The sequence below is a fragment of the Micromesistius poutassou genome (assembly GCF_964030765.1).
Source record: "Micromesistius poutassou genome assembly, chromosome: 16".
Lineage (NCBI taxonomy): Eukaryota > Metazoa > Chordata > Actinopteri > Gadiformes > Gadidae > Micromesistius > Micromesistius poutassou.
In genome coordinates, this window is record NC_140286.1 from 5,369,171 (window position 1) to 5,393,265 (window position 24,095).

Genomic DNA, 24,095 nt, shown 5'->3' on the forward strand with positions numbered 1-24,095 from the left:
TCTTGGCGGACAACCAAAAGGACGACCACTTGGTCCTGTCCGCTTGCTTTTCAAATAGGGACCGTCAAGTAATTACTCCATTCATTTCCTATGGAAAATGGCTTTTTGCTCAATAGCTTCCATGGTATGGGACCCAAACACCTCAAACCAATGCAGAACTGTTCTACTAACTAGGTGGTACTTATTAGAGACAATTTTATTAGATTAAAGAATCCCATGGGATGTGAAAACAATTGTTGGTGCAACACATATTATCATTGGGTGTGTCTCATTAGAGAGATTTATTGATGGTCCCCATGAGAAAAGTAAACAGTCAGGAGCAAGTGGGTGTCCCTTGGTCGTCCGCCAAGACTGACTGAAAGCACGGCAGGAACCGCTGATGAACCCGAAATGAATATGCGAATATCTGTCAAATATCCAACAAAAAACTAATTTCACCACGGTGACTTTCAAGTCAACAGAGTTCCCTACGCAGTTGGCAGTTTATTTCCCAAACATTGTGGTCAGTTATGCCAGAGTCATACACCAGTTATTCCATTTGGTTGCCAGACCTTGCCACAGTTACCAGAACACACATTTCCAGGTTTCCAAGCAGTGGTATGGTAATAAGCCATTTTGTATTGTAACAAGATGCATACAAATAAAAATAAAAACATAAGTAGCGTGCATACAGCAAAAGTAGCCTACGTACAACTCAAACAAGTCCCCCCCCCTAAAAACAAAATGTATACTAAAACAAAAAAAAAATCAAGTGATGAGCAGTTAATTGCTTGCGCGTGAAGGAAAAAACGTTTTAATCAGGAATTTAAAGCAAGCAAGTATCTCTTCAGGAAAGTGGCTACACACTTACATCAAAACAAGTAGCCTAAGCCAAGACAGTTGACTATAACAGCTCTAAAATGAAAGTAAAAGGTTTGAGGGGGAAGAACAGGGATACCGCGCGCGCGTGTGTGTGTGTGTGTACAGAGATTATTGTGAGTGCTGAACAATACACACTGCCAACCTGAAGCCAACTGCCCAAACAGATCGACATCACGTCAACCAGCGCAAAAAGGCATACCGTGTGATACTCACTGCGGTGTTCCTGGCCACGTTTTTCCTGATTCGCAGTTCGACGCAAAAAATTAAAAACAATAGGCCTACCACATGTTCGTCTAAATACAGTGCATGACCCAGGTGACCTTAATTGAGCGCTAACGAGAATGAACGTACTGTGATTGGCTGTTATCGAGAAGCTCGCGACGAGAACGAGTATAGACCACCGGAAGAAAAGGATACCACCCAAATTATAATTCCTCGTTTCTTACGATGTTACCTTTGCGGTACAGAGGTGTGATGTCAAGATCAACAAGACATTTATAATACTATCTTGTTAAAGAATAAAGCAAAACAGTAATCATACGACCAAGTATGTCAATACTAAATTTATTAAATATAACCAACATAGCTCCATTCAGTGTCGGCCTTGGTATACGCTTGTTTAATCATGTCATTTTTGGAGGAAAAAAAAACAAAATACATTTTTTTAGACCAGTAAACAAAACAGACAACAGTCAACATCATTTGAGAGACAGTGAATGCCTTGCTCTCCCCTAAGGGGTCTCCATCGTTTGGTGGGAATGCTTTGCTCTGAACACACTAGCAGAGTAACCTCCAACAAGCAGTTTTTCAGCCTAAAGACTACCGGTACACACATTTCACCTTTGGATGGCAGGAGAAAATGTGTTTAAAACGGTGTGTGAAAAAAGAAGCCTCTTTGTCATTGACGTCCTGGCAACAAAAATTCTAGAACGTTGTGACTGGGTGAACAGAAAGCCGCCAACGGCACATTTAATCTGACAAGGAACGCAAAGAGGAAACGGCTACATCTTATTTAATCTGACAGAAAGCAACAGCTACGGCCTCCTCACGTCCCAGAACACGGAGGGCGGAGCCGGTAAGCAAGGGGGAAAGCCTGTGATGCCTATGAGGGCTGAAAGACTGTTGTCCGAGTTTACAAACTGCACACAAGATTGGAAATCTATACAAATTGTACAATAAAAATAAAGATGAACAATAAATCAGGACATTGTCTAGCAAAACAAGCAAAGTACTTACTATGGAATAAAGGTGACCCTCTCAAAGCAATGACTTATAGTACAGGACGTCACTGACGTCAGCTGCGTTACACAAACAAACCCTGTTGTGGTTCATTTTTAGAATTGTATAGCGTACATTATGTGGCCATGGTTATGACCCATGATGGATCCAAAATGGCAGGATGGACATTTCAAACAGTGTCATAATGGTTGCTACTCCACATCTTACAAAGTGCGACTAAAGTGAGCCAGCCACACCACATGGTTGTTTAGCGGGTTTGCCGTTATTTTGTGTTCTTTTGTCTTTTTTTTTAACATTTCTCCAGGGCTCCAAAGGTTAAACAGCACATTCAAATCATTGCAATTCGTTTTCTTTTTAAAAAATATAAATATCTCTCATGTAAAAAAATATCACCGATTTATATTCCTCCAATACAAATAAGGGCGAGTCGGGTTTCCCGAGTTACAAAAGATAATGGTTAAACTGGTAAGCAAGATGCCATGATGGGTTGCAATGGGCTCCAGAGGGGATGTTGGTAAGGGTTGTGGTGTGGAGACGGCTCGGGGGGGGGGGGGGGGGGGGAGGGGTGGGCAGTGTCCATGTAAGGGGTGACTCCTTAACAGCCAAACCCACGGGGTGCCCCCAGTGGCCGGGTGGACCAGCTAGGAGTCTGTTGCCGACTGGTGACTTTACAGCGGAGTGAGTCATTGAGTCCGGGCATAGCAGGTATCCCATACTGCGCTTCAGATGCCCTCCCTCTTGGTTCAGCTTACTAACCCATACCCCATCCCCCAGGCTATTAGCATGGGAATCACATCGCTTAAGTTAGCCGCGAGCTAACGCCAACTACCACCTCGAGCACTTCAGTTCTCCTGGCCCATCGTGGCCTCCAGATCCGCCTGGCTCAGCGACTCTGCCTCGGTCCGGCACCTCTTGGGGGGCCGCTCCGACACCACAGGGACGGACTCTTTGTGTTCTAGGAGCGGCTCCACTCCGTTCCGCTCGTGGTTAGGGGCGGCGGGCTGGTTGCCGCCACCGCAGCCGTTGGAGTTCGAGTCACTGTCCGTCGAGACGGGAACAGGTAGGGAAAGGAGGAGGGGCGGCGGTGGCGGGGGAGGAGCCTCAGACGGAGAGTGGGAGGGGCCGTTGGACTGGAGTGGTTCTGCTTTGACCTCGTGGGCCGGGAGCGTTTGGGAGCACTCGGCTGAGCTGGAACCATGGCTGGTTAAACCTGCACGACAACCACGGGAAAATACGTCAAAAGTGAGCCAAAAAATGATCACAACTTTGACAGGTCAAAGTCTGCAAAGGACGGGCTATCCTACTGGCCGCTCACCATTCTGACCACTGCTGTCCTCTCTTTCTGATTGGCTGGTGCTGCTGTTGGAGGCGTTGGCAGGGGGCGACGCAGCCCTGCTGGAAGTGGCACTCTCCGTCTCGTCTAATAGCCTGTCCATGTAGTCTCTGGAGACACACAGCCAATCAGAACATAAGTTATGTGGAACGACCATTTAACATGTATATTATGTTGAACAGGGAAACCAGTCAAAACTATGGTACATATAACAAACATTAAGTAGGAGAAACAAAATATCTATCTATCTATAATAACAATGTGTAATAACTCAAATTGTTTACTTGAACGACTCAAGACAGACGTATGTTTATCAGCGTAAAAATATGCTTAATGTTTTATTAATTGTACTTTAATTTTTGATCTTAATATTATTGATCTAGTACTTGTTTTACTTTTTTTTTTCATTAATCTTGCTACATAAAATAAAAGGTCAATATTATATAGATTTATATTTTTTAACACATTTTGTGTGAAATAAACAAGTTAATGTTAATGTTATCAGTGCAACCAGTCAAAACCCATGCAATGTTAAAGTACAACTGGGTTCAAAATACACACAAAATACAAATACATACATACAATGCAAATATATTTGCTAAACATATACACATGATTAACATTTATAACTCACGTGACACCGGGGTGAAGATTATATTTCCTTTTCCCAAGTCTGGTTTGCTGTGCAAAGAAATCATAACGCTCAGACTTCTTCCACATGTAATAAAAGGCCACACATTCTCCTACAGACCTAGTTCTCACCTGGAAAAATTTGATTCAGCAGACACGAAAACACATTATTACCTTCGTCTGTGGGGAGGGGCTCAGGTCAGGTTCAGCTCAGCTACCAAAAGTTCCAAATCAATTTTGTGAGTTTGACTAAATCCACGTGCGTAGAATTGTCAAATCACAAAAAAGTTCCAAAGTACTTTTTTCTGTATTTGAATAAATGAATGAAGCTGAATCCAAACCTGAGCGCCCATGAACCACACACACCACACAAATATTGACATTATTGTATGTTCGATGTGAATAGCATGATCAACAAGTACGCTCACCTTATTGGCCTGTATTAGATGGAAATCTTTCCCATAGGCTTTGAGACCTTGCTCAAAATTTCTACATTCCTCTTCAGTCCAGACAGACAATTCCTCTGTTGTTGGGGGGGAAACACCAGAGTTAATGTTTACGCTACACAACAACACAAGTCTGAAAGAGACGTTCACAAATGTACAACTTTTTGATAAGAAAACATAATGCATGGCAGTGAACTGGCCCACCTCTGGCGGCTTTCACATTAAACTTGAGTCTTCTCAAGGCCTCCTCTGGATCAAAGTCACACTTGACCAACTCGTACAATGCCTGCGGAAAACATGAGGACATGAAGCTAGGCAATAACAAACTCAGGGATATACTTTCACACAAATTAAGGACTTTTGAGGGAACAATGTGCACTAATGCAATCCATGTCCCTGATGTCATTTCGCAGTCGCTTTTATCCAAACCACTTCACTGTCCTGCCCTCAAAAGTGTGCCAAGGCATGGATGACATAAATTACCTGTTCGTTGTCTTTGATATGGGATCCCTCGGGAACGGCGTCCACTCCCGTCTCCTCTCCAGTTCGCCGGGACGCCTCTGTAAGGAATTCCACCACCTTTCCTTCCGGAAGGCACTCAGGATTCCATAACAGCTGGTCATCGTTCTCATACACTGCACGGAGGATTCAAATAGATGAGCCGGGGAATGCTTTAATGTTGGAGCATGTTGGAAATGTGGGTGCGTCATCTTACCCTTCTCATTCTCTTTGTATTTAGACAGACCGGATGGGGTCTCTGCCTGGTACATGGAGCCCACCATGATCTCCTACACACCAAGAACACAGTTTAAAATATAGTATAAACAAAATGACAAATTTATCCGAGACACAAAGATGTGTGGATCAAAAACAGTGAGTACATGAAACCTAGTAGTCAACATACAGCAGTCATGACAGTAAACTTTTCAGAAGAGCGGCCCTACCTTCTTCCAGTCTTCCGATGGGACGTAGTCCTCATCCTCCTCCGACTCCTCCTCGGCATCGTTGCCTGAAACAACAAGATGGATGTTTTCACCTCCAAATGTAAAGACCTAAGCTGCGTTCAAGACATCCTGATGATGCAGAATGATAGGTATACTTTACTATCTATCTAGCGATGGCTCAGCAAGGGATTTCACACGTACTTTCAAAATATTTGAGCTTCTGTGTGCGAATGAGGTCGGCCGTGCCCAGGGATCGGACCGAGCGTGTGCGTCCCCCCGCCAGGCCCAGCCCAAGCCCCCCCTCGCTGGGGGTCTTGGCGTCGTCCTCGAGTTCAGACGGGGTCTTGGCTCCCTCCACCTGGAACACGTAGAGGCACGGTGAGCTCAGACACATCTAAATCTTATCAATAACGACTACACCTCTGGCATCGGGATGTTTTCAATGATTACTTTATAGCATTTGGAACAAATATAACGACAAACTAAGGATGAATCCACCACTTAAGGGCTCTTTATGGTCCCACGTTCACGCAACGCATGGGGGTTATGGACCCCTTACGTCCTTGCGGACCCTCCTTGCGTCCACCGCAAGGGCCTGAAGTGCGCCTCCCAAAAATTGTAACCGTCCATCGAGGCGACGCAGCTGCAAGGGCTGTGATAGGTCCGCTCACTAAAACCCGACGCAGAACCATAAACGTTCACGACTACGTCGAAGCGTCTGCATGGTCCTTGCGTTGCGTGAACGTGGGACCATAAAGAAACGTGGGAACGTGGGAGCCTTTAGAAAAACAATATCAGTACTTTATGCCTGATAAGGTGCTGGATTGTGGAGGGAATGTTGTGGCTCTGATCCCCAATAGCAATAATGAATAACAAAAATGTGTTAAATGATTGAATGGCAGTACTAAGTTACTTATAAAAGTTACTAAGAGAAGTACACACACACACACACACACACACACACACACACACACACACACACACACACACACACACACACACACACACACACACACACACACACACACACACCTCAGTTCTCTTCAGGCCGCCAGTGCTCCTGCTGTTCTCATCGTTGTCCAGTTCCTCCTCTTCCTCCTCTTCATCGTCCTCTTCTTCTTCTTCATCCTCCTCCTCATCATCCTCCTCCGGTTCCTCCTCCTCTTCGTCCTCGTCCGCAGGGGAACCACCGCCATAACCGTACAAACTCAACAGCTCGTGAATGGGCATTTCTCCCTCCTGTTGGGTCGACAAAACGCATGCATCACGGACACATTCTAATCCACTGACACAGCTTAATACCAGCAAACTGACGTGGTCGTATGAAAACGTACACGGGCGAGATCTTCAATCTCGTTGGGGTTTGTGTCGTCCGGCGTCTCCAACAACTCCTCTTCTTCAAGGGTGCGTTCGTCGTCAAAGTCGTGTACCAGCATGTCTGCCGAAGGATCGAAGTCATGGTCCACGGAACCCGCTGAGCCTCCTGAAAAAAGCATTTATTTAAAACGTATTACATTGACTGATCTATTAAGAAATACCTTGCCAATAAATCCAGTTGATAATTTGCACATAACATTGAGCAGTAATGAAATGGTTGCTACCAAAGTTTGTGCAAAACGTAAAAAAAAAAACTACATATAGAACATTGCTTACCTGGGCTCGACTTCCCTACGGAGGGCTGGGGAACAAAAGAAAGAGGGGAACAGCGAAGCATGAACATGCGTATCTTTGTAGAATAAGTGCGTTATTTGACCGTCATTAAACTAAATATGATGGTATGAACATGAAACACCTAAAACAATCTCGGATAGTATTACACTGTTATAACAACTCAAGCATATACACCATCCATGAGTAAAGGTGGAAGAGCACCAAAAAGCGCGCCTGAACCTATGGCCTCAAAACGGACCCAGAGTCGCGTTTACACCGATACCTCAACATACTAGCAACACAGCAGTACCGTAACCAAACAAAACAACACAGACGTCGATTTCACAAGACCAAACATCACTTGCGCTATCTTACACTTAAAAAAAAAAGGATTTTTAACAAGTTAACTTTGCTTGTGTGCCGCTGTAGTACAAGTTACAAGCTTCATCTTCTGGATTAAGACATAGCCTTGTAGCTACCTGTGCTAGCTTGGTCTGCTGAAACACTGAAATACGTCATATTATGAAACAAAACATACACATTTACGTTTGCTACATGTATTTTTTTATATGGGGGAGTAAACTATCAATAAGCAGGCGACATATAGCCTAGCACGAACGGCTAACAGGCGTATCGGGCTAGCGCTGCTAACGCTAGCCCCATCCGAAGTTTACCAAACAGGATTGTCTTAACAAATATAAAGTCCCACATTTCTGCACATGAACTCATTCGGATATTCGTTTCGAGTATTCCTTCATAATACGCTTCGTATGAATGCATGGAATTAATTTGACGAGCAGGCAAAAATACTTTTGTTATTTCAAATATTTACTAGACTTTCTTACCTCCGCCATGTTTGCAATCCTGCAGGGTCGCGCTGGGGGTCAGCAGCAGTTCCCGGATACACGGCCCCGCCCACTTTTCTGCAGCATCTCCAACCAAGAGTGCAAGAAAGTTGAAGCATCCGTGTACAAATATCATGGTAAATAATGACTCCTTAAGTATTTGTAACTCCAACGATATAGTCGTGTTTAAATGTATTGGATACAGTAATCTACGATTTTTTTTGTAGTTTATATAATGGCTGTTCATAGAATTGAATATATCCTCCTGTCCCTGATCAATTGTAGCCCTACATTAAACATGCGTGCCGTGGTATCATTCTCACAATCGCTGATTTGCTTGTTAAGATAGTCCTCACAAACATTGCTATATTGCTATGTAAACAGCCATGGCCATAATCTGTTGATAGATATCAACAGATAACAGTTAAGGGTATCACCATCACCGAAAGTAATCCACTAGGAAACACTTTGCTGAAAGCATTGCAATAAAGCCCACACAGTCCTCTGCCATAATCACCCATTCCACTCTTTAACATTTTAGAAAAAGGACTTAATCACAGCTTCCCAAAAATGGCCCCGCCAGTCACATCTGACAATCTTGATTACCCCACCCAAGTCCACATCATGGGACCTGGGTCTACATGGGGTTTACGTACGGGAGTCACCCGGAAAAGACCCAAGTATGGAGTATGACATCACATCAAATGCTGCATATATACAGTGAGTGTTCGTGTGTGTGTCAGTCAAAGAAAACCATTTGCAGAGGAGCCAACATGAGGTCGCTTCTCGTGGTGACGCTGTGCGTGTGGTCATGTGTGTCGGCGGTTCGGATGCAGGACACAGGGTACACTCTTAGGCTGTGTGGTAGGGAGCTGCTGCGGGCCGTGGTCTACACCTGTGGGGGGTCCCGGTGGAGGAGACTGTTGGAGACCACAGATTTTGGTCAGTATATGGTATACCTATTTTATTTTCCTTGATACCTGTTCAAACCTTGGATTCAGGGGGTTTATTTTCCTCTTAGTTACCCCTACATTCTCGTTAGGTGGGCACAACACACGATAGTTGGGGTCAAATACAGATGCGGTTGTCACTCCAAATTCCTCCTCATTACTCCTTATTGTTAGTAGTATAAAAACCATGATTCTCTCTCCCCCAGGCCACACATCGCCAAGCCTATTGGGCAGGAGTTTGGACCCCGAGAGAGGCCTGCAAAAGAGGGACGTGAACCAGTACCTGACCTTCATGTGCTGTCAGATAGGCTGTCGGAAGATTGACCTCTCCCAGCTCTGCTAGGCCGCCCGGGACCATGGACAAAGGCCAAAGGTTGACGACAGTTTTTAAGACTATAGCGTGGAAGGCAAAGATGATGGAATCATCTGCTTTTTTTACTGTGACTATGCTGGCATAATTATTAAATAAAGAAAATCAGCAATATATAGAATTCTGGTTGTTTTTGCTGCACTTTAGATGATCTTTGATGACGCCCATAGTAGATAGAAGGATGTATATAGATGGGATGGATGGCAATGTACTATGAATAATATTAATTCTGGTATGGGCTAGCTAAGACACAAATCGTCAAAAAGATGGAATAGTATACTTTATTTTTGATAGCGTAATCCTAATCAGATCATAAAAATGTACTCAACACATAAAATCCAAGGCAAGGCAACGTTTATTACCATGATAGCAAACATATCATGGGTTCAGGTCGTCACCGATCATCAGTCCCCTATCTCCGTCTTCATCTGTGCATGACTCATTCAAAGTAAACAGAGTAAACGCTGGCCACGGCCAACAGAGAGCTGTTCTTGAAGGCGTGCGTGGCAAATGTGTCGTTGGCCACGTCCCAGAGGCAGCGGCTGCCCACGTACATGCTCTGGTCCCCCAGCTGGCCAATGCTGATCAGGACCACGATCTTGTACCTGGGGATCAACAGCTCCTTGATGCGGGCCTTCACCACCTGGAGAGGACCAGAGCAGAGTGCACAGAGAGGAGTGAGACGAGATCCAAGGAAAAGTCGTCTCAGACACACACACATACAGTGTCTACTGTACTGGGTTGGATATTAAACATTCCAGACCGATTATTTACACTAGATTAACAAAGTGCTTATGAAAAGCTGTGCGAGTTTTGAATCTCTGTCTGCGTGCTTCCAGTTGGGTCTCTTATCGACTGTGGGGACAAGAATGTTTGTATCTGTTGAGCTCGCACCGTAGGACAGTGAAGGCGTTCTGATAGGTACATACCGCATGAGTTGGTGCCATATTGATTTAACGTTAAAACGGCAGAAGTTCAGGAATTGCTAGTTTGCTAGTTGATTGCTAGTGCTAAATGCCCTAAATGTAACTGTAAATGTAGTTTGAAGCCATGATAATAGGGCATGATAGTGTGGTGGCTAGGGTATTAGACTCCCAGCCAACAGGTATACTAGGCTTGATCCTCACTGTCCCATCCCAACAAACTACCTGTACTAGGCCTCCTGGGAGCAAGATGCCCCAACCCCAACCTGCTCCTTAAGGACCTGTATCTAAATTCAGTCGCTTGGACAAAAGCATCTTCTAAAATGACTTAATTCCTGAATCTCCCATCTGGGATCAATAAAGTGTTATCTTTAAATTTGAGAGAACAATAGAAGGGTACTTCTGATATGGTCTTGGTCATCTGTCGACACAGCTCTGCGTCGTACTTCTCCTCCTGCAGGTAGCTTCCGAGCACGTCCTTCAGTATGTCCGTCACCACCAGCACAGGGAAGCGTTTGGACGGGCCTGCTCGGAATCAGGAACCATGAGAAGGAACTCTGGTTATTCTGGAGTCAGTGATATTATCAAATTGGCAGTGTACGCTCATTCTGTACGGTGTAAAAGTAAAACACGTGCGCACACAGAGCAGTTATAATGAATATACTGTATATGTAGGCCTACAATTAAATGTAATTGAATCAAACATTTGGATGAATGGATGTTTGATGGCGGTGCAGGACGTTTTGCAGGAGTCAGACAGCATCAGTGAAGCTCACCCATGTGATAGGTGTTCTCCATCTGTACCAGGCGCGCGTTGTCCTCTTGGTGGCCCGCCTCATCCATGTAGGACACCGTGCTGAGTGAACTTGAATGGACATACCGGTATATCAGATTGGGACACACACACACACACACACACACACACACACACACACACACACACACACACACACACACACACACACACACACCGCACAAACAAATGTAATGCTAACATTTGTATAATTCCCAGTGTCGACAGTTCAGGCAACTTACTCCTTGGTCTTGCCTGTAGTTTCCTTTGCTTTGACTTCATGGCTTCCCAAGGATGAAACACTGCCTCGTTTCTTTACACTAGCCCTGCGAGCACCTTTGTCTTTGGCCGGCTCAGACATTGCAGTTCTCCGTCAGTAAGACTACTGTCAGAGTCAAATAGAGATTATTTAGTCAGTGTGGTTTAACGTCACTATTGTGTATTAAGCCTAGACGTCTGCACCTCGGTTGCTTACGAACAGGTGCATGACGTCACATTCTCCAGTCGTGTAACTTGACAGTAGACTGTGTAAAATGATCTCTATGCGGACCTGACAACGAGTGGTATTTTAGTGTATAGCTAAATAACACAGAGAAACGTGGAAACGCCCAAAGAAATGCGTGAATGAAGAGAGGTTGAGGAGAAATGAAAAATACATTTGAAGTGAAAAATAAATTAATTACCGCATCCAGCGTCTCTCTAGTGGACAACTGAAGTGGTGCTGTTGTTGTCCTGACAACCGTCAATCGCGGCAGGGGTTTCAAGATTTTGTTAAAGGGAACGCGCACGTTTCATTTCGTAATGACGTCATTTGTTTTGATTGTAGCGAGTTTCTGTATCACATTAAAACTGCCGTCACTTATGGTTTCTATCGGAGAAAGACAAAACACAAATGAGAGAGCCATATGACCAACATTTTCCTTCTTTATTACCAAGTGAAACAGGTATATATTTACTTTTTATATATTTATTTACTCTCAAAATCTTTGGATGGGAAATTTACATGAAATGTTTGCATATTCTGTGTATTATGCACTGAATTAAACACAGGGTACATTAGTTCAAAATACATACAAGAAAGAACCCAAAAATAAAGTCAAACATTGGCAGATGTAAAATAAAAAATAATAATAATAATAATTAAGAAATCTTTGAACTACTGTGTTTAATCATTATTTCGCAAAGACTAATAGAGCTTTAAAAAACTGATTGGAAGTCAAATTCATACATCTAAACATCCTACAATGAAATTTCTCTCATTTATTATCTCAAGCCAATGCATTTATTCTGAAACAAGCAATTCTCTGACTTCCTAACAAAGGATGTGTGACAGTTTGCATTTCATGACTTCAAAGATTGAATTTAAATTAAAAGACACGGAGAGAGCATGGATGGCCAACAACCTTCAGACATACCATGGAGTTGCTATATTAATGAGTGCATGCCAAAATGGCGGAGCAAAGAGTGGGTTTGTGAAGGTGCCACCAAAGTAGGGCTACAGATCATGGGCAGTTCCCCCTTCAGATCCTAGTTTGACTGCAGTTAAGGTTGGAACTCTAAAATTTCGGAACTGGAATCAGAACCCTTTGGACATGGAATCAGAACCCTTTGCAACTTAAATCAGAACCATTTGGAAATGGATTAGAATGTCTTGGAACTGGACCAGGGATGAAATGTGAACCATGGTAAGGACAAACACAGTCTGATGCAGATTTCATGCAGTGACTTTTGGACTATTTCTTTCATTTGGAAAGTCTCATTTGCGGTTTACTTCGTTTGTACGTTTCCATTTTTTTCTCATAAGAAATCCACACTAAAATAATACGCCTATGTGAAGATGCAGGGACTTGTGTTGTCACGGAAACTTGATGCATTATGAACGGTTAATATTGAAAACTCAACTGACAACCACAAAGACACATCCATATGTTCAAAGAGATCACTTTTTTTTAAACATACTTCTTTTTTATCGTATGTACATTTTTTACACATTTTAAATATTGCTATTAGAAAATGAAAAAAACAACTATTTACTCCACACGGTGGAAAAACCAGAAAGAAAAACAAGACAAGGAGGGCGGGGAGGACATGTATAGTGCTGCTTTGTTGATTGCCGAGACTTCCCTCTCTCCCTCTTCCAGCTTGTTGCAGGAGCTCAGATCCATTCAAATCGATGGAGGTAGCCAAGCTGTCACTCATCACCATTCACAAATAATAAAACAACCCAACAACTGAGGAAAACGTCTTACTTTCAAAGCGTTACCCTTCCAGAGGCACATCGAGGAGTTCACATACCGAGGGTCAATATTACGGAAGGTATTATTATTATGCTCTTTATCTGCTTCATGTTGAGAGCAGCCACTCAATGATTATTTTCATCGTTGATCTATCCGTTTTTTTCTTTCCATTACAGTCATTGTATATATAGTTTTAGCTCATATTTTAAGCCAGTGGTTTAATTGTATTTAATTTAATTTAATTCATATAGACGTATAAAATATGAATTAATAATGGAAACAAACTTATTGAGTAAACTCCTCTAGAGGGCGTAAACGTTGGATGAAGACTATCCCTGATCATGATATTGTTCTAAATATAAATACAAATTAAACTATTCAATGTTTAGGTAGCAAGGGAAAGATGACGGCCCAAAGATGAATTAACTCAGATCCGAAGTGGTAGTTTAAACTATCAGCTATGGATCTTATTGCACCTCATTAGCAGGTATCTGTAGAGCCACAAGCTGCATGTTATGGGCCTTATTTACCTAGCGGTCAAGTACTAGCTGGGTGGGGGGAGCAGTTTCATCCATCCCGCTAGTTTTAGAACCACGATGGCCATGAGAAAAATAAGGCTAATTGTTGAGTATGTTTTAGTAATTATTAGGCTACTATTTATTGACGTCATCTGACAACCAGCTAAATAAACTAAAAGCTGAAGGTAATTATGGCCGGATCTCCGTATGAACCCATCAACAATATTTTGGGGATGGAAATTATCGTCAACAAATGAAAACATCACTAATGTACCCGCTTGAAACATTTGTACTCGCTTGAAACAATATCTAAATGTTGTTTTTCTTGAGTGTATCTGTGAGTGTTTCTGTATTTGCGTGTCCGTGTGTGTGCGATCATGTTTGATTGTACTCAAGTAATTCCACAGCTGCTTGAACAAAAGCAAAAGAAAAGGTTCACAATTTGGCAGGATGCGTCTGCGGTCGTGTGCTCTGAAAATGGGATGACAACAGCAAGCCTCTCTTCTCTGCGCCGCGGTCCCCACTAGTCATCAATTCTCTTGGCTATATTCCAGACCACATCCGCTAGTTATCCGCCAAATATTTACCTGCGAAGCAGAGAAAAGATGGCAGCGAGTCAGTGTGGAGAATATCAAAGCTTTAATTAAAGATGACTGTGTTTGCAGGTAAAAATTTGGCAGGATTTCTATTTACACTAATTGTTTTTTGTCTGCACCTCTTTATACAACTCGAAGAGTTGCTTTTAAAATATAGTCATACTATTCTACTTCTAGAGTACTGTATCACCCAACTACCGTCCTGGGACATTGGCTACATCCCATAGTCCCACATAAGGCAATACATAAGCAAGAGTGGCATAGCAGTGAGGTATTTTGATCTAACAATGCCTCTGTATCCCAGTGGCTAGGTAGACAGCAATGAGGATTAGCTGTCAGTTTGGAATACATTTTGGAGTTTACCGTCTGCCCTCTAGTGGCTAAAAAGCAATGAATACTACTTTACGAAAATCCTCATACCCTAATAAAAGAAGAAACCACATGGGGTCGGGTTCAATGGCACACTGACCTGCAGCAAACCTTTTCTTGACCAGGGACAGTCTGTAGCCCGATCCCACCAGCTGGATGTCACAGCCCGACAGTGTGCTTCCCTCGCTGGTGAACTGGACCGCGAGCTGGGAGGGTTTACTGGGACCTCCTGTTAACTGGAACCGGCCCAGTAGAGCCCCTACTCCTGCCCGGAAACAGACGTTAGTCTAGAGCAAGCTACGTGATTCAATCATCGGCCCCCTTCTAACGGTACACCGGTGGTGCACTGGTCCGTGGGAGATGACCAGTGAACGTTAGTTTTTCAGTAGCTGGGTGACCGCGATAGAGGGAAGCCTAGCAACGGCTTGGCGATGGAACAGCGAGAAAATGACGGACGACCGCCATGGCCACACACACACATACACACACCCTCTGATTTTAGGAATGGTTGGTTGGAGTGGTCTGTTCTGTTCCTTATTATGTGTCCTTTAGCTGGTATTTACAGGGCGATTATGGATGTGCAGAGGGAGGTTTCAAAGGTTGTTTGGAAACCTTTTTATTTTAGTTTCATGCATTAACATGAAACTAAGTGCTTCGCCATTTGAGCGCTAGCCTCCACTCGCATGGCGTGCCAGGCTCATTGATAATTCATCAATGTCAATGGAGAGACTTTCAGGATACACTTTGACGGTTTTGTGGTATGTGTGTGTTATGAAGACATTACAAAAGCTTTTGGAATATACGGTACATACACATGAAAAATTTCATGAAGCAGCAAGTCGAATAAAGACGGCACAAAAAGATGAGATCAGTCCAAATAACATTCAGTCTCAATAACATCTATCTATCTATCTTATTAAAAAATATCTATTCATAATAATATGGAAAATAAATATTCAGAATTTAACGATTTACTGTACCTCCATTTTCGGACCTCGGAGACAGACTGGGTATCTTCCACAGTATTGTCTGTTGTTCATGGTTCCTGCGAGCCACACACAAACAAACTATATTAACTCATGGCCAGACAAGCATGTTTCCTTTAAACTCAAAATTAAAGTGTTGCAAAACAGTTGCAAAACAAAAGAAGAACAGAGAGAGGACGTGACGTGGCCGGCGTCCCCGCTCCCCCAGAGGTCCCCTCACCAGGTCGCTGGAGGGATCATGGCCTGCAGTTTGGCCATGCCCCCGTCCACGGGGACCAGGAAGTGGATGTTGTGCAGCGGTGCGGGCGCGGCCATCGCGTGGCTGTTGTATTTGTAGTCTATCCTCAGGTCCGTGCTCCCGGGGTCGCCGCGCCAACTCAGCGCCAGGTTCAGAGGGGTGGACTGGATCCCCTCCGTGGCCACCTGCACACAGGGAGCAGGTTGGAATATGAGGTCACAAGACACATGCAAACACACACACGTGCACGCACACGCACGCACACACACACACACACACACAGGTAGATCGATAAATAGACAGACAGATGAATCAAACAAATTATATATTGAGGGATAAAGCGATCAATAGAGAGACAGAGAGAAAGAGACAGACGAACCAATCAGCTGACAGACAGACAGACCGATCAATTGACAGACAGCCAGACATACAGAGAGGCTGACCTGGTATTTGATCATGTCCACATTGTAGTAAGTTGCTTGGGGCTTCTGTTCCGCCACTCTCTTCAGATGGCTCATCAAGTTCTGCATGTTTACCCAGAACTCCTTGCTCTCCACGATGTCTGTCGTTGAATCACTGAGGTATCACAGAGAGTTGGAAGAGAACATATGTCATGTGTGTGTTTGTATGTGTGTGTTTTGACTGTGTGTGTGTGTGTGTGTGTGTGTGTGTGTGTGTGTGTGTGTGTGTGTGTGTGTGTGTGTGACACTGACAGTGTGTGTGTTTGACAGACACTGACAGTGTGTGTGTGTGTGTGTGTTTGACAGACATTGACAGTGTGTGTGTGTGTGTGTGTGTGTGTGTGTGTGTGTGTGTGTGTGTGTGTGTGTTTGACACTATATATTTCTCTCCGGTCTGTGTGTGTCTTCGGTGCAGAGGGCTCCTCCTACCAGCAGAGGAGCTGTGGGTTGGGCAGGACCTGCTCCAGCCGGTGGTAGTTACTGATGCTGAAGGAGAGGATGGGCTGGGTGGGTTGGCTGGCAAAGTGCCTGGTGATGCCAGCCGGGAACGACAGAACGATCTCCCCGGTGATCTTCACCACGCACCTGGGACCAGACACAGGGTTATGGAAACTTTATTTAACACACCGCATTTAACACTATCTCAGTCTTGAACGCTGCCCTTTAGTTCTGATGTGACGCCCACATTTCCCGTGTGGGACTGAAAAAGACCATTTGTATCGTTTGAAGTGTAATCGTCTGGCGTAGTGTAGTGACTCATGAGCTTGACTCTCAGCCGAAAGGCAGTGGGTTTTCTCTCCGAGGTTTGCAGCCTTGGCCTCGATCTGAATTCAGTGTCAATTGCTCTGTCGATAAATGTGTCTTCAAAATAGTAGTGCATTTGGGTAGAGAGGTTTGGGTTTTAAGTACACAGAATATCAGATTTCTGACAGAAGCAAATTATAGTCTTTTAGAATTTAATATATTCCCAACCATGACCCTATTTCCAATGCCTTCTCCAATGTTTTAAATTGGTTGTTTTAAAACATCCAGATGGCTGTGCATACATCAACTGAACTATACCAGTTGTGTTGTAAGAACGTTAGCACGAGATCATGTTAGCATCGTTGCATGCTAGCATCAGTATGTTAGCATCAGAACATGTTAGCATCAGAGCATGGTAGCATTGGCGTATGTTAAATTCAACACGCAGTGGCAAGGGAGCATGTTAGCGTACTTGCTGGGGTCGGCGCCTTTGAAGTAGGCGTTGATGGTCTCTGTGAAGGCAGCCGCCACTGGCAGAGTGTCCTGGAACCCCATGGTGAGCGGACTGGGACCTCTGGAGGAGCCTGCAGAGAGAAGACACACACACATATTTAAACTTCGGTTCTTATACACTTTTAGCTAAATGGCTAGCTCGACCGTTAGCCAGGGATTTGAGACTGTGGACATGCAAGCGCTGTGAGACGCAAACAATCCTGAATCAAGCTTCTAGATTCTAGAATGGGAAGGGGAGAAGGTCTGGGATTGGTGGAAAGGATTCATATTGGTGTTTGAGAGGGGATCCACTACTTCTTCAACAGGGCTACGACGCTTTCAGTGCACACACTGCTCGCTGCTAGCTAGCGATATGTTGGCTCGACTCACCTTCAAAGGCTAAATAAAACCTGCCATTGTCAAACCACACCAGGGGCTGGTAGCACCCTGATCGGCCAGATGTGGTGTGACAGGGGAGGATCATGGAATGAGCGAGGAACAGATGACAAGAGGAAGAAGGAGGAGGGAAAAAAGGAAAACACATGATGCCGACGACAATGGTGATGATGTTCATGAGCACAAAGCTCTAATTTTAGATCCGGTCCACAGATATTTTGTGTTGGCAGTAGGGCAGTAATTACGCATAAGGCAATTTGAGTGACACATGATGGAATGTAAGCAGGGCCCGGCTTCATGTGTATGGCTGCTTACCAGGCCGTGCCCGTACAAGGGAGAAGAGTGACCAGAGAGTCTGGGACGATGAGCTGGTTCATGGGGAGAATTACAAAGCACCGCATTGGTGACGTGAATGTGCTGTCGCTCCGGACTTCTGCCCGTTTTAAGAGCTGCGAGAGCACGGGCTGAGATGGAGGCCATGTACACATTATGACGGATAAATATGAAGAAGAGGCTCTCAGAAGATAAACGCCTCGCCCCGTCCATACGGCAAAGTGGACGTTTTCAGAGGCCTCCACTGTGGATGGAACCGCTCTGTTTACATCCACCGGGGTCGAGGGTGGTCACGGCCTGGTTCAGACCGGCGTGTCAGTACCTGTGTTGGACAAGAGCTCCCTCCCGAGGGTGGGGGTGGAGGCGGCGCTCATAGAGGTGACGGAGGAGATGGAGGAGGAGCTCTCTGCCCGGGCCAGAGGGGCGAAGGGGGGCGGGCTGGCCGACACCGGCGGACTGAAGGGCCGCACCTGGTGGGGACATCACCGGGAATCACACCGCACGCACACACACACACACACACACACACACACGCACACACACACACACACACACACCGGACAGCAATGAGGAAATCAGTTAGTTCAGACAGAACAAGTAGAGCGAGAGCAAACTAGATAGAACTACATTTAAAACACACAAAAAAAAATCTGCTCACGGTGTAACAGTGTGACCTGGAGGCTAGATTTAGAATAGAATAAGAGAAACGGATCGACATCACAAACAAACAGACGGGAAAACATTATACAACGAATCATCAAAGTGAAATGAAGGAGCAAGAGAAGCAGATGAGGGAACGAAGGAAGGAGGACAGGAGAGCAGCTCCTCACCAGGTCTGCCATGGGCCTCCCGGGGGGCAGCTTTGGCCGTGAGGAGGGACGGGGAGGAGGAGGAGGAGGCACAGGACTCCCTGCTGAATGAGGAGTAGCAGGCCGCGCTGGAGAAGACGGGCCTGGAACACACCGAGCCCGACCGTCACATACAATAACAATAAGTAACCTCATTGTTACCTTAGAATAGGATTAATGATGGCTATTAACCAACAGTGCTCTCACAAATCACATTTCAGATTAGTAATCTAATGTCTGACAGCAGACGAGATGAGATCTGGCTGAACGGGGCATTTAATTTCTTTAGTTGAATGCTTTCTTCAACCAATCATGTTGCTGGATCTGTAAGTGCGTAATACGCCAACACAAACTTGGCCAGCAGTAGCAAACTGTAAAAGAGTCTGTAAAGGTTTCAAATCAACACTGTGTAGACTTGCCACTGTAGAAATACACATGGGTCCCCATATACAACAGACCGATTTTGACTGCTTCATAGTTGAGGTATGTCATTGCACAATTTATTAAATTGAATCAGTTTTGAAAACCACAGCTGGTACTCCCTAATTTAAACCCCACAATAACATTGTGCGGAAGCTGCAGCCCACTTCATTTGAGGCATCGACTGTTTTGCGAAACCGTATTGGCAGTAAGTCAGATAACAGGCTGTTCTTAAGAAGTGTGTCAAGGTAGCCCAGTCCCCACTATTATGTGACTGAACTCCTAAGAGAAGTGCTAAGAATCAAATTGAAATTGACATCAAGCAAGCAGCAGGAGGAGGGAAGGAACAGAAACATTTTATATATGAATATAAATGAAAGATTTCCAATTACCATGGTCACCATTATTGGGCACGTTTCTGTTTAGAAATCTTGCATTTAAAATGAAACTGAAAGTAAAAACTGAAACTGAAAGTAAAAGTGTATTGGTCAAGGTGAACATAGTAAAGCGGTACCACACTCACCGCTTCCAGAGTAGGGTCCTGGGGAAGACATGAAGGACCTGTAGGTGGTTGGGGGGAGCGGTGGCGGCGTGCCCCTGAACCCAGGGGTCATCTCCCTGGGGGGGGTCATCTCCCTGGGAGACCCCACCGCGTCCGGCAGGTCGTCCCTCAGGAAGGCGGCGTCGGGGGTCCTCTTCCCGCAGCTGCCCAGGACAAGCGGGGACGGGACCCCCGGGCGCCACGGCGACCAGCGCTCAGCCGGCAGCGGGGGGACGGGGCTGGTGGGGGCGGGCGGCGAGGCGTACCGCGCCAGCTCCCGCACCTCCTCGTCGAACGCCTCCTCGTCCAGGCCCACCGGGGGGAGGTCAGAGGGGGAGAAGTCGGGCGGGAGGGGAGGCGCGGGCTGGTCCGGGGGAGGCCCCAGCACGATGGAGGGAGGCGAGTCGGGGGGAGAGCAGGGGGGAGATGACGTTGCGGAGAAAGGGGGCGGTGACTTAGGGGAGAAAGGGGGAGGTGACTTAGGGGAGAAAGGGGGAGGTGACTTTGCGGAGAAAGGGGGAGGTGACTTAGAGGAGAAAGGGGGAGGCGACTGACAGGAGAAAGGGAGAGGTGACTCTCGTGATTGACGGGAGAAAGGGGGAGGCGACGGATGGGAGAAAGGGAGAGGCGATTGACGGGAGAAAGGGGGAGGTGACTCTCCGGGCTGACGGGAGAAAGGGGGAGGAGACGGATGGGAGAAAGGGGGAGGCGACCGATGGGAGAAAGGGGGAGGAGACTGAGGGGAGAACGGGCGGGGCGGTGAATGGGAGAAGGCGGGGGGCGACGGAGGCGTCCCATCGGAGGAGAAGGCGGGCGGGGAGGGCGGCGGCTCGCTGGGGGGCGGGCCGGGCGAGAGGCAGGGGGTGGAGGGGGTGGAGGAGGGCGTGTCGGGGGGGGGAGACTCCGGGGGAGGCGGGGGAGGGGCGGGCTCCTCGGGAGGGGGGGGTCTCTCGCTGCCGAAGGTGACCCAGCGGGAGGACGCGGCGTCCTCGCCCGGCTGGGGGCTGTCGCCGTGGCCGAACACCTCGTCGGGGGGGTCTTGGTAGGAGACGGGCGATTGGACGTTCAGGTAGATGGGGGCGGAGCTTCGGGAGACCCCTCCTCCTTTCGGTAGGTCGACTGTAGGGTGAAATTAAGAAAAACGTTGAGGGCCACTCAACCTGTCAACTTTAAAATTTGAAACAGCTAATTATTTCACTGAATAAAGTGTGGGGAAATGATGTAGCAAAACACAAGGATTTACCCGAGGGGTCCGACGGGTAGCCATAGTGGCTTGTTGATGGAATGTTTTTTGGAGGCAGCGGGGGAGGAGCTGAAACACAGTTAGGCGGGTTAAAGCGCCGTGCATTTATCAAATAACAGGATCTGTCGGATGGAGCGGAGGAGGGTCCAGGACGGCCTACCTCCCATGGGGAAGCCCCTGCTGTAGGAGGTCTCAGGCTGGGGTCGGGACGGCTCCCCCCACGCGTCCCCCGGCACCACTGGGGCAAACACAGCGGTGCAGTGAGACAGACACCCCACGACCCTCAACCTCTCAGCTTACTATTTACACCTCCAGTACAACTGGGATCCTACCTAGCTCTTATCAAAGTATTTAAAGCTATTTTACCCTATTTTTGTAACAATAACAAGCTATTATACTTTATTTACTGAGCAATATAATAATAATAATATATTTATGTTCAATTATCTATTATATATTTTTCTATCATTGTAAAGTCGTCTATTTTAAGGTTCAATTCCCAAATAGCACCTTTAGAACCCTCAGTACCACACATTGAAAAACACTAAGTTACGCAACTTGCTCAAGGAGACTTTGGCTGTATTCAGCAGACCTTGGAACTCCTTTCGCCTGGTTAAACCCTAACAACAACACTATCCTGCCCCCTAGGGATCCAAAAAAAACCCTTTGTAAAGTCACTTTAGGGTCACTAGTCTAGTCTATACTCCAACCATGTTTCCGCATAGCATTTGCCCTGGCTAACATGACATAAGCTAGGAGCTAACATAAGCTAGGAGCTATGTTTTTTTTTGTTACTGACCGTCATATGTGGGGTAGCTGGACTCTGGAGGAAGCCCAAAGAAGGTGGGAACGTTCTGGTGTAGTCTGTCACTGGAGGGAAATGCATACATAAATATATTAGTTCCAAAACATGTCACAAATTCAGAGATTTTTATTTCTGTCATTTTTTTTATCCGCGTTCAAGAAACCAAGCTATGACAAACATTCAAAAGTAGAAACTTGTATGTTAGTTTACACCAACCGTCCCCTCACAATAGCTGGGTGGGAGGGAACTGAATGCGTCCTTTCCCATTGAGTTCTCCCCACTCAGCTAGCGTTTAGAACCAAGATGGAACCAAGACGGCCGTTCAGTGAGAAAGGCCCATTAAAGAGGTGAACGGCTCACATAGGATTGTCAGGAGCAGGGCTGGGTGTGGGTGTGGATCGTCTGGGCCGGGCGATCTCCTCACCTGTCCCAAACACACGCGAGAGCAGAACAACACCACATAATCAGAGGGGGGAGGGGTCAGGAAACTAGAAGCCTGACATCGCCAGACCAATTCACAAATCAGTCTGGAACCCCCACCGTTCATTTTCCATTTCCAAGGGTGCAGACCAAAAGGCCTCTGGACATTATTGGATCGACCCACAACCAATCAGAGCAACGGAACGTTTGACACATTGGCGGCAGCCATGCTGGTTGATGACGCAAATGCCTCCACAGCGCTGCCAAAAGAGCGCTCCTCTGTGCAGTCATTGAATGAAGTCTGCCCCATTTCAGATAAACACTTGTGAACGTCCCAAACCAGGCATGGTCTGCTTGAGATCTGTCTGAGCGGAGCGGGGCCAGACGCATAGGCCAGAGCAAATGAAACATTTGTCGGGTTCCCAGGCTCGGGGACATTATGACCACAGCCAGTGGACGGCAGTAAGAGCTTTACATTTTGTAATTCTAAGGGGTGAATGTTGTGAGTGTACTTACAAGATAGATTCCTCTTCATCTGACCCTGTGCCAAAAAGAAAGACAAGGACATTTAGAAAGGAGCATATACTTTGAAATGTGCACCCCAAAGCAACACATACGTGACCTATACATGTTATACTTGGTGCGTGTTCAACCCAAACCCTCCGTCTGTCTACTGTACACAACAGGGGCCCCGACTGCTCTCACACGGGGCCCCTGACTTCTCTCACACCGGGCCCCCCACTGCTCTCAGGCCGTGCCACAACTTTCAAGGGTCTTTCCCCCAGGACCCTTCTTATATTTAGTGTCACAGCGGGGAAAAACATGCAATACGATTTCATCACCATGTCAAAAAGGGGAGATATAATTATAATTTCTCTGTGTTTATTAATAATCAATAGTGCAGTATTGCACTTTTCGCTCTTCAAACACACTAATAACCAATTGAACAGAAAAGGCAGGTAGGTAATCACCATATTTTTTTTTAAAAACTATTGATTGTGGCCAACCCACAATCAATCTTGTTCCATGCTGTGACCCACTTATGGTTCCAGCGTGACCCCAGTTTGAGAACCACTGGTCTACACCACACAGCACACACAACACACAGACCGGCTATGAAACGCGTGAGGAAAAGCAAGGGAGGGGGGGGGGGGGTGATGGGTGCTGGGGACAGACAGCCAGCCGACGGGGAGACAGACTCACCGGGCTCCGTCTCTGAGAACAGCAGGAGGTAAGAGAGAACGCACCTGGTTAGAGAGGTCAACAGTCGCCTGGACATCTCTCACTCTCTCTCACTTTCACATCTCACTCAATCCCACTCACTCTCACTCACTCTCGATCACTCTCACTTATCACTCACTCTCACTCTCTCTCACTCTCACTCACTCTCACTCTCACTCTCTCTCACTCACTCTCACTCTCACTCTCACTCACTCTCACTCTCACTCTCACTCTCACTCTCTC

The 24,095-nt window shown here is 46.0% G+C and overlaps 3 protein-coding genes across 4 annotated transcripts; all 3 read right to left on the reverse strand.

The window, feature by feature from the left end:
- Positions 1–1,418: 1,418 nt before the first annotated feature.
- Positions 1,419–7,978, reverse strand: mier1b (mesoderm induction early response 1b, transcriptional regulator). 2 transcript variants are annotated; one of them, XM_084480923.1, is made up of 13 exons: positions 7,949–7,978; positions 7,107–7,131; positions 6,788–6,936; positions 6,486–6,692; positions 5,655–5,811; positions 5,454–5,518; positions 5,225–5,297; positions 4,993–5,144; positions 4,714–4,795; positions 4,492–4,586; positions 4,068–4,114; positions 3,416–3,543; positions 1,419–3,310 (listed from the first exon to the last, which is right to left on the reverse strand). In XM_084480923.1, exons 1-13 carry the CDS (start codon positions 7,955–7,957, stop codon positions 2,943–2,945), a joined length of 1,557 nt encoding a protein of 518 aa, XP_084337049.1. In that variant the 5' UTR covers positions 7,958–7,978; the 3' UTR covers positions 1,419–2,942. The 2 variants fall into 2 exon arrangements, with proteins under 2 accessions (XP_084337049.1, XP_084337048.1); XM_084480922.1 differs by having other exon boundaries at positions 4,068–4,195.
- A 1,729-nt stretch (positions 7,979–9,707) lies between these two features.
- Positions 9,708–11,345, reverse strand: dynlt5 (dynein light chain Tctex-type family member 5; the record flags this gene model as incomplete). Its single annotated transcript, XM_084481574.1, has 4 exons — positions 9,708–9,911; positions 10,592–10,719; positions 10,968–11,056; positions 11,227–11,345. 4 exons carry the CDS (start codon positions 11,343–11,345, stop codon positions 9,708–9,710), a joined length of 540 nt encoding a protein of 179 aa, XP_084337700.1.
- A 2,749-nt stretch (positions 11,346–14,094) lies between these two features.
- Positions 14,095–23,210, reverse strand: LOC311360582 (SH3-containing GRB2-like protein 3-interacting protein 1). Its single transcript, XM_084480684.1, has 17 exons — positions 23,148–23,210; positions 22,572–22,635; positions 22,206–22,276; positions 21,567–21,644; positions 21,395–21,475; positions 20,984–21,282; positions 20,146–20,641; positions 19,185–19,306; positions 18,677–18,824; positions 18,016–18,072; positions 17,606–17,717; positions 16,819–16,974; positions 16,372–16,504; positions 15,911–16,113; positions 15,685–15,749; positions 14,805–14,969; positions 14,095–14,326 (listed from the first exon to the last, which is right to left on the reverse strand). The coding sequence occupies exons 1-17, from the start codon at positions 23,197–23,199 to the stop codon at positions 14,304–14,306; spliced, it is 2,325 nt and encodes a 774-aa protein (XP_084336810.1). The 5' UTR covers positions 23,200–23,210; the 3' UTR covers positions 14,095–14,303.
- Positions 23,211–24,095: the final 885 nt, after the last annotated feature.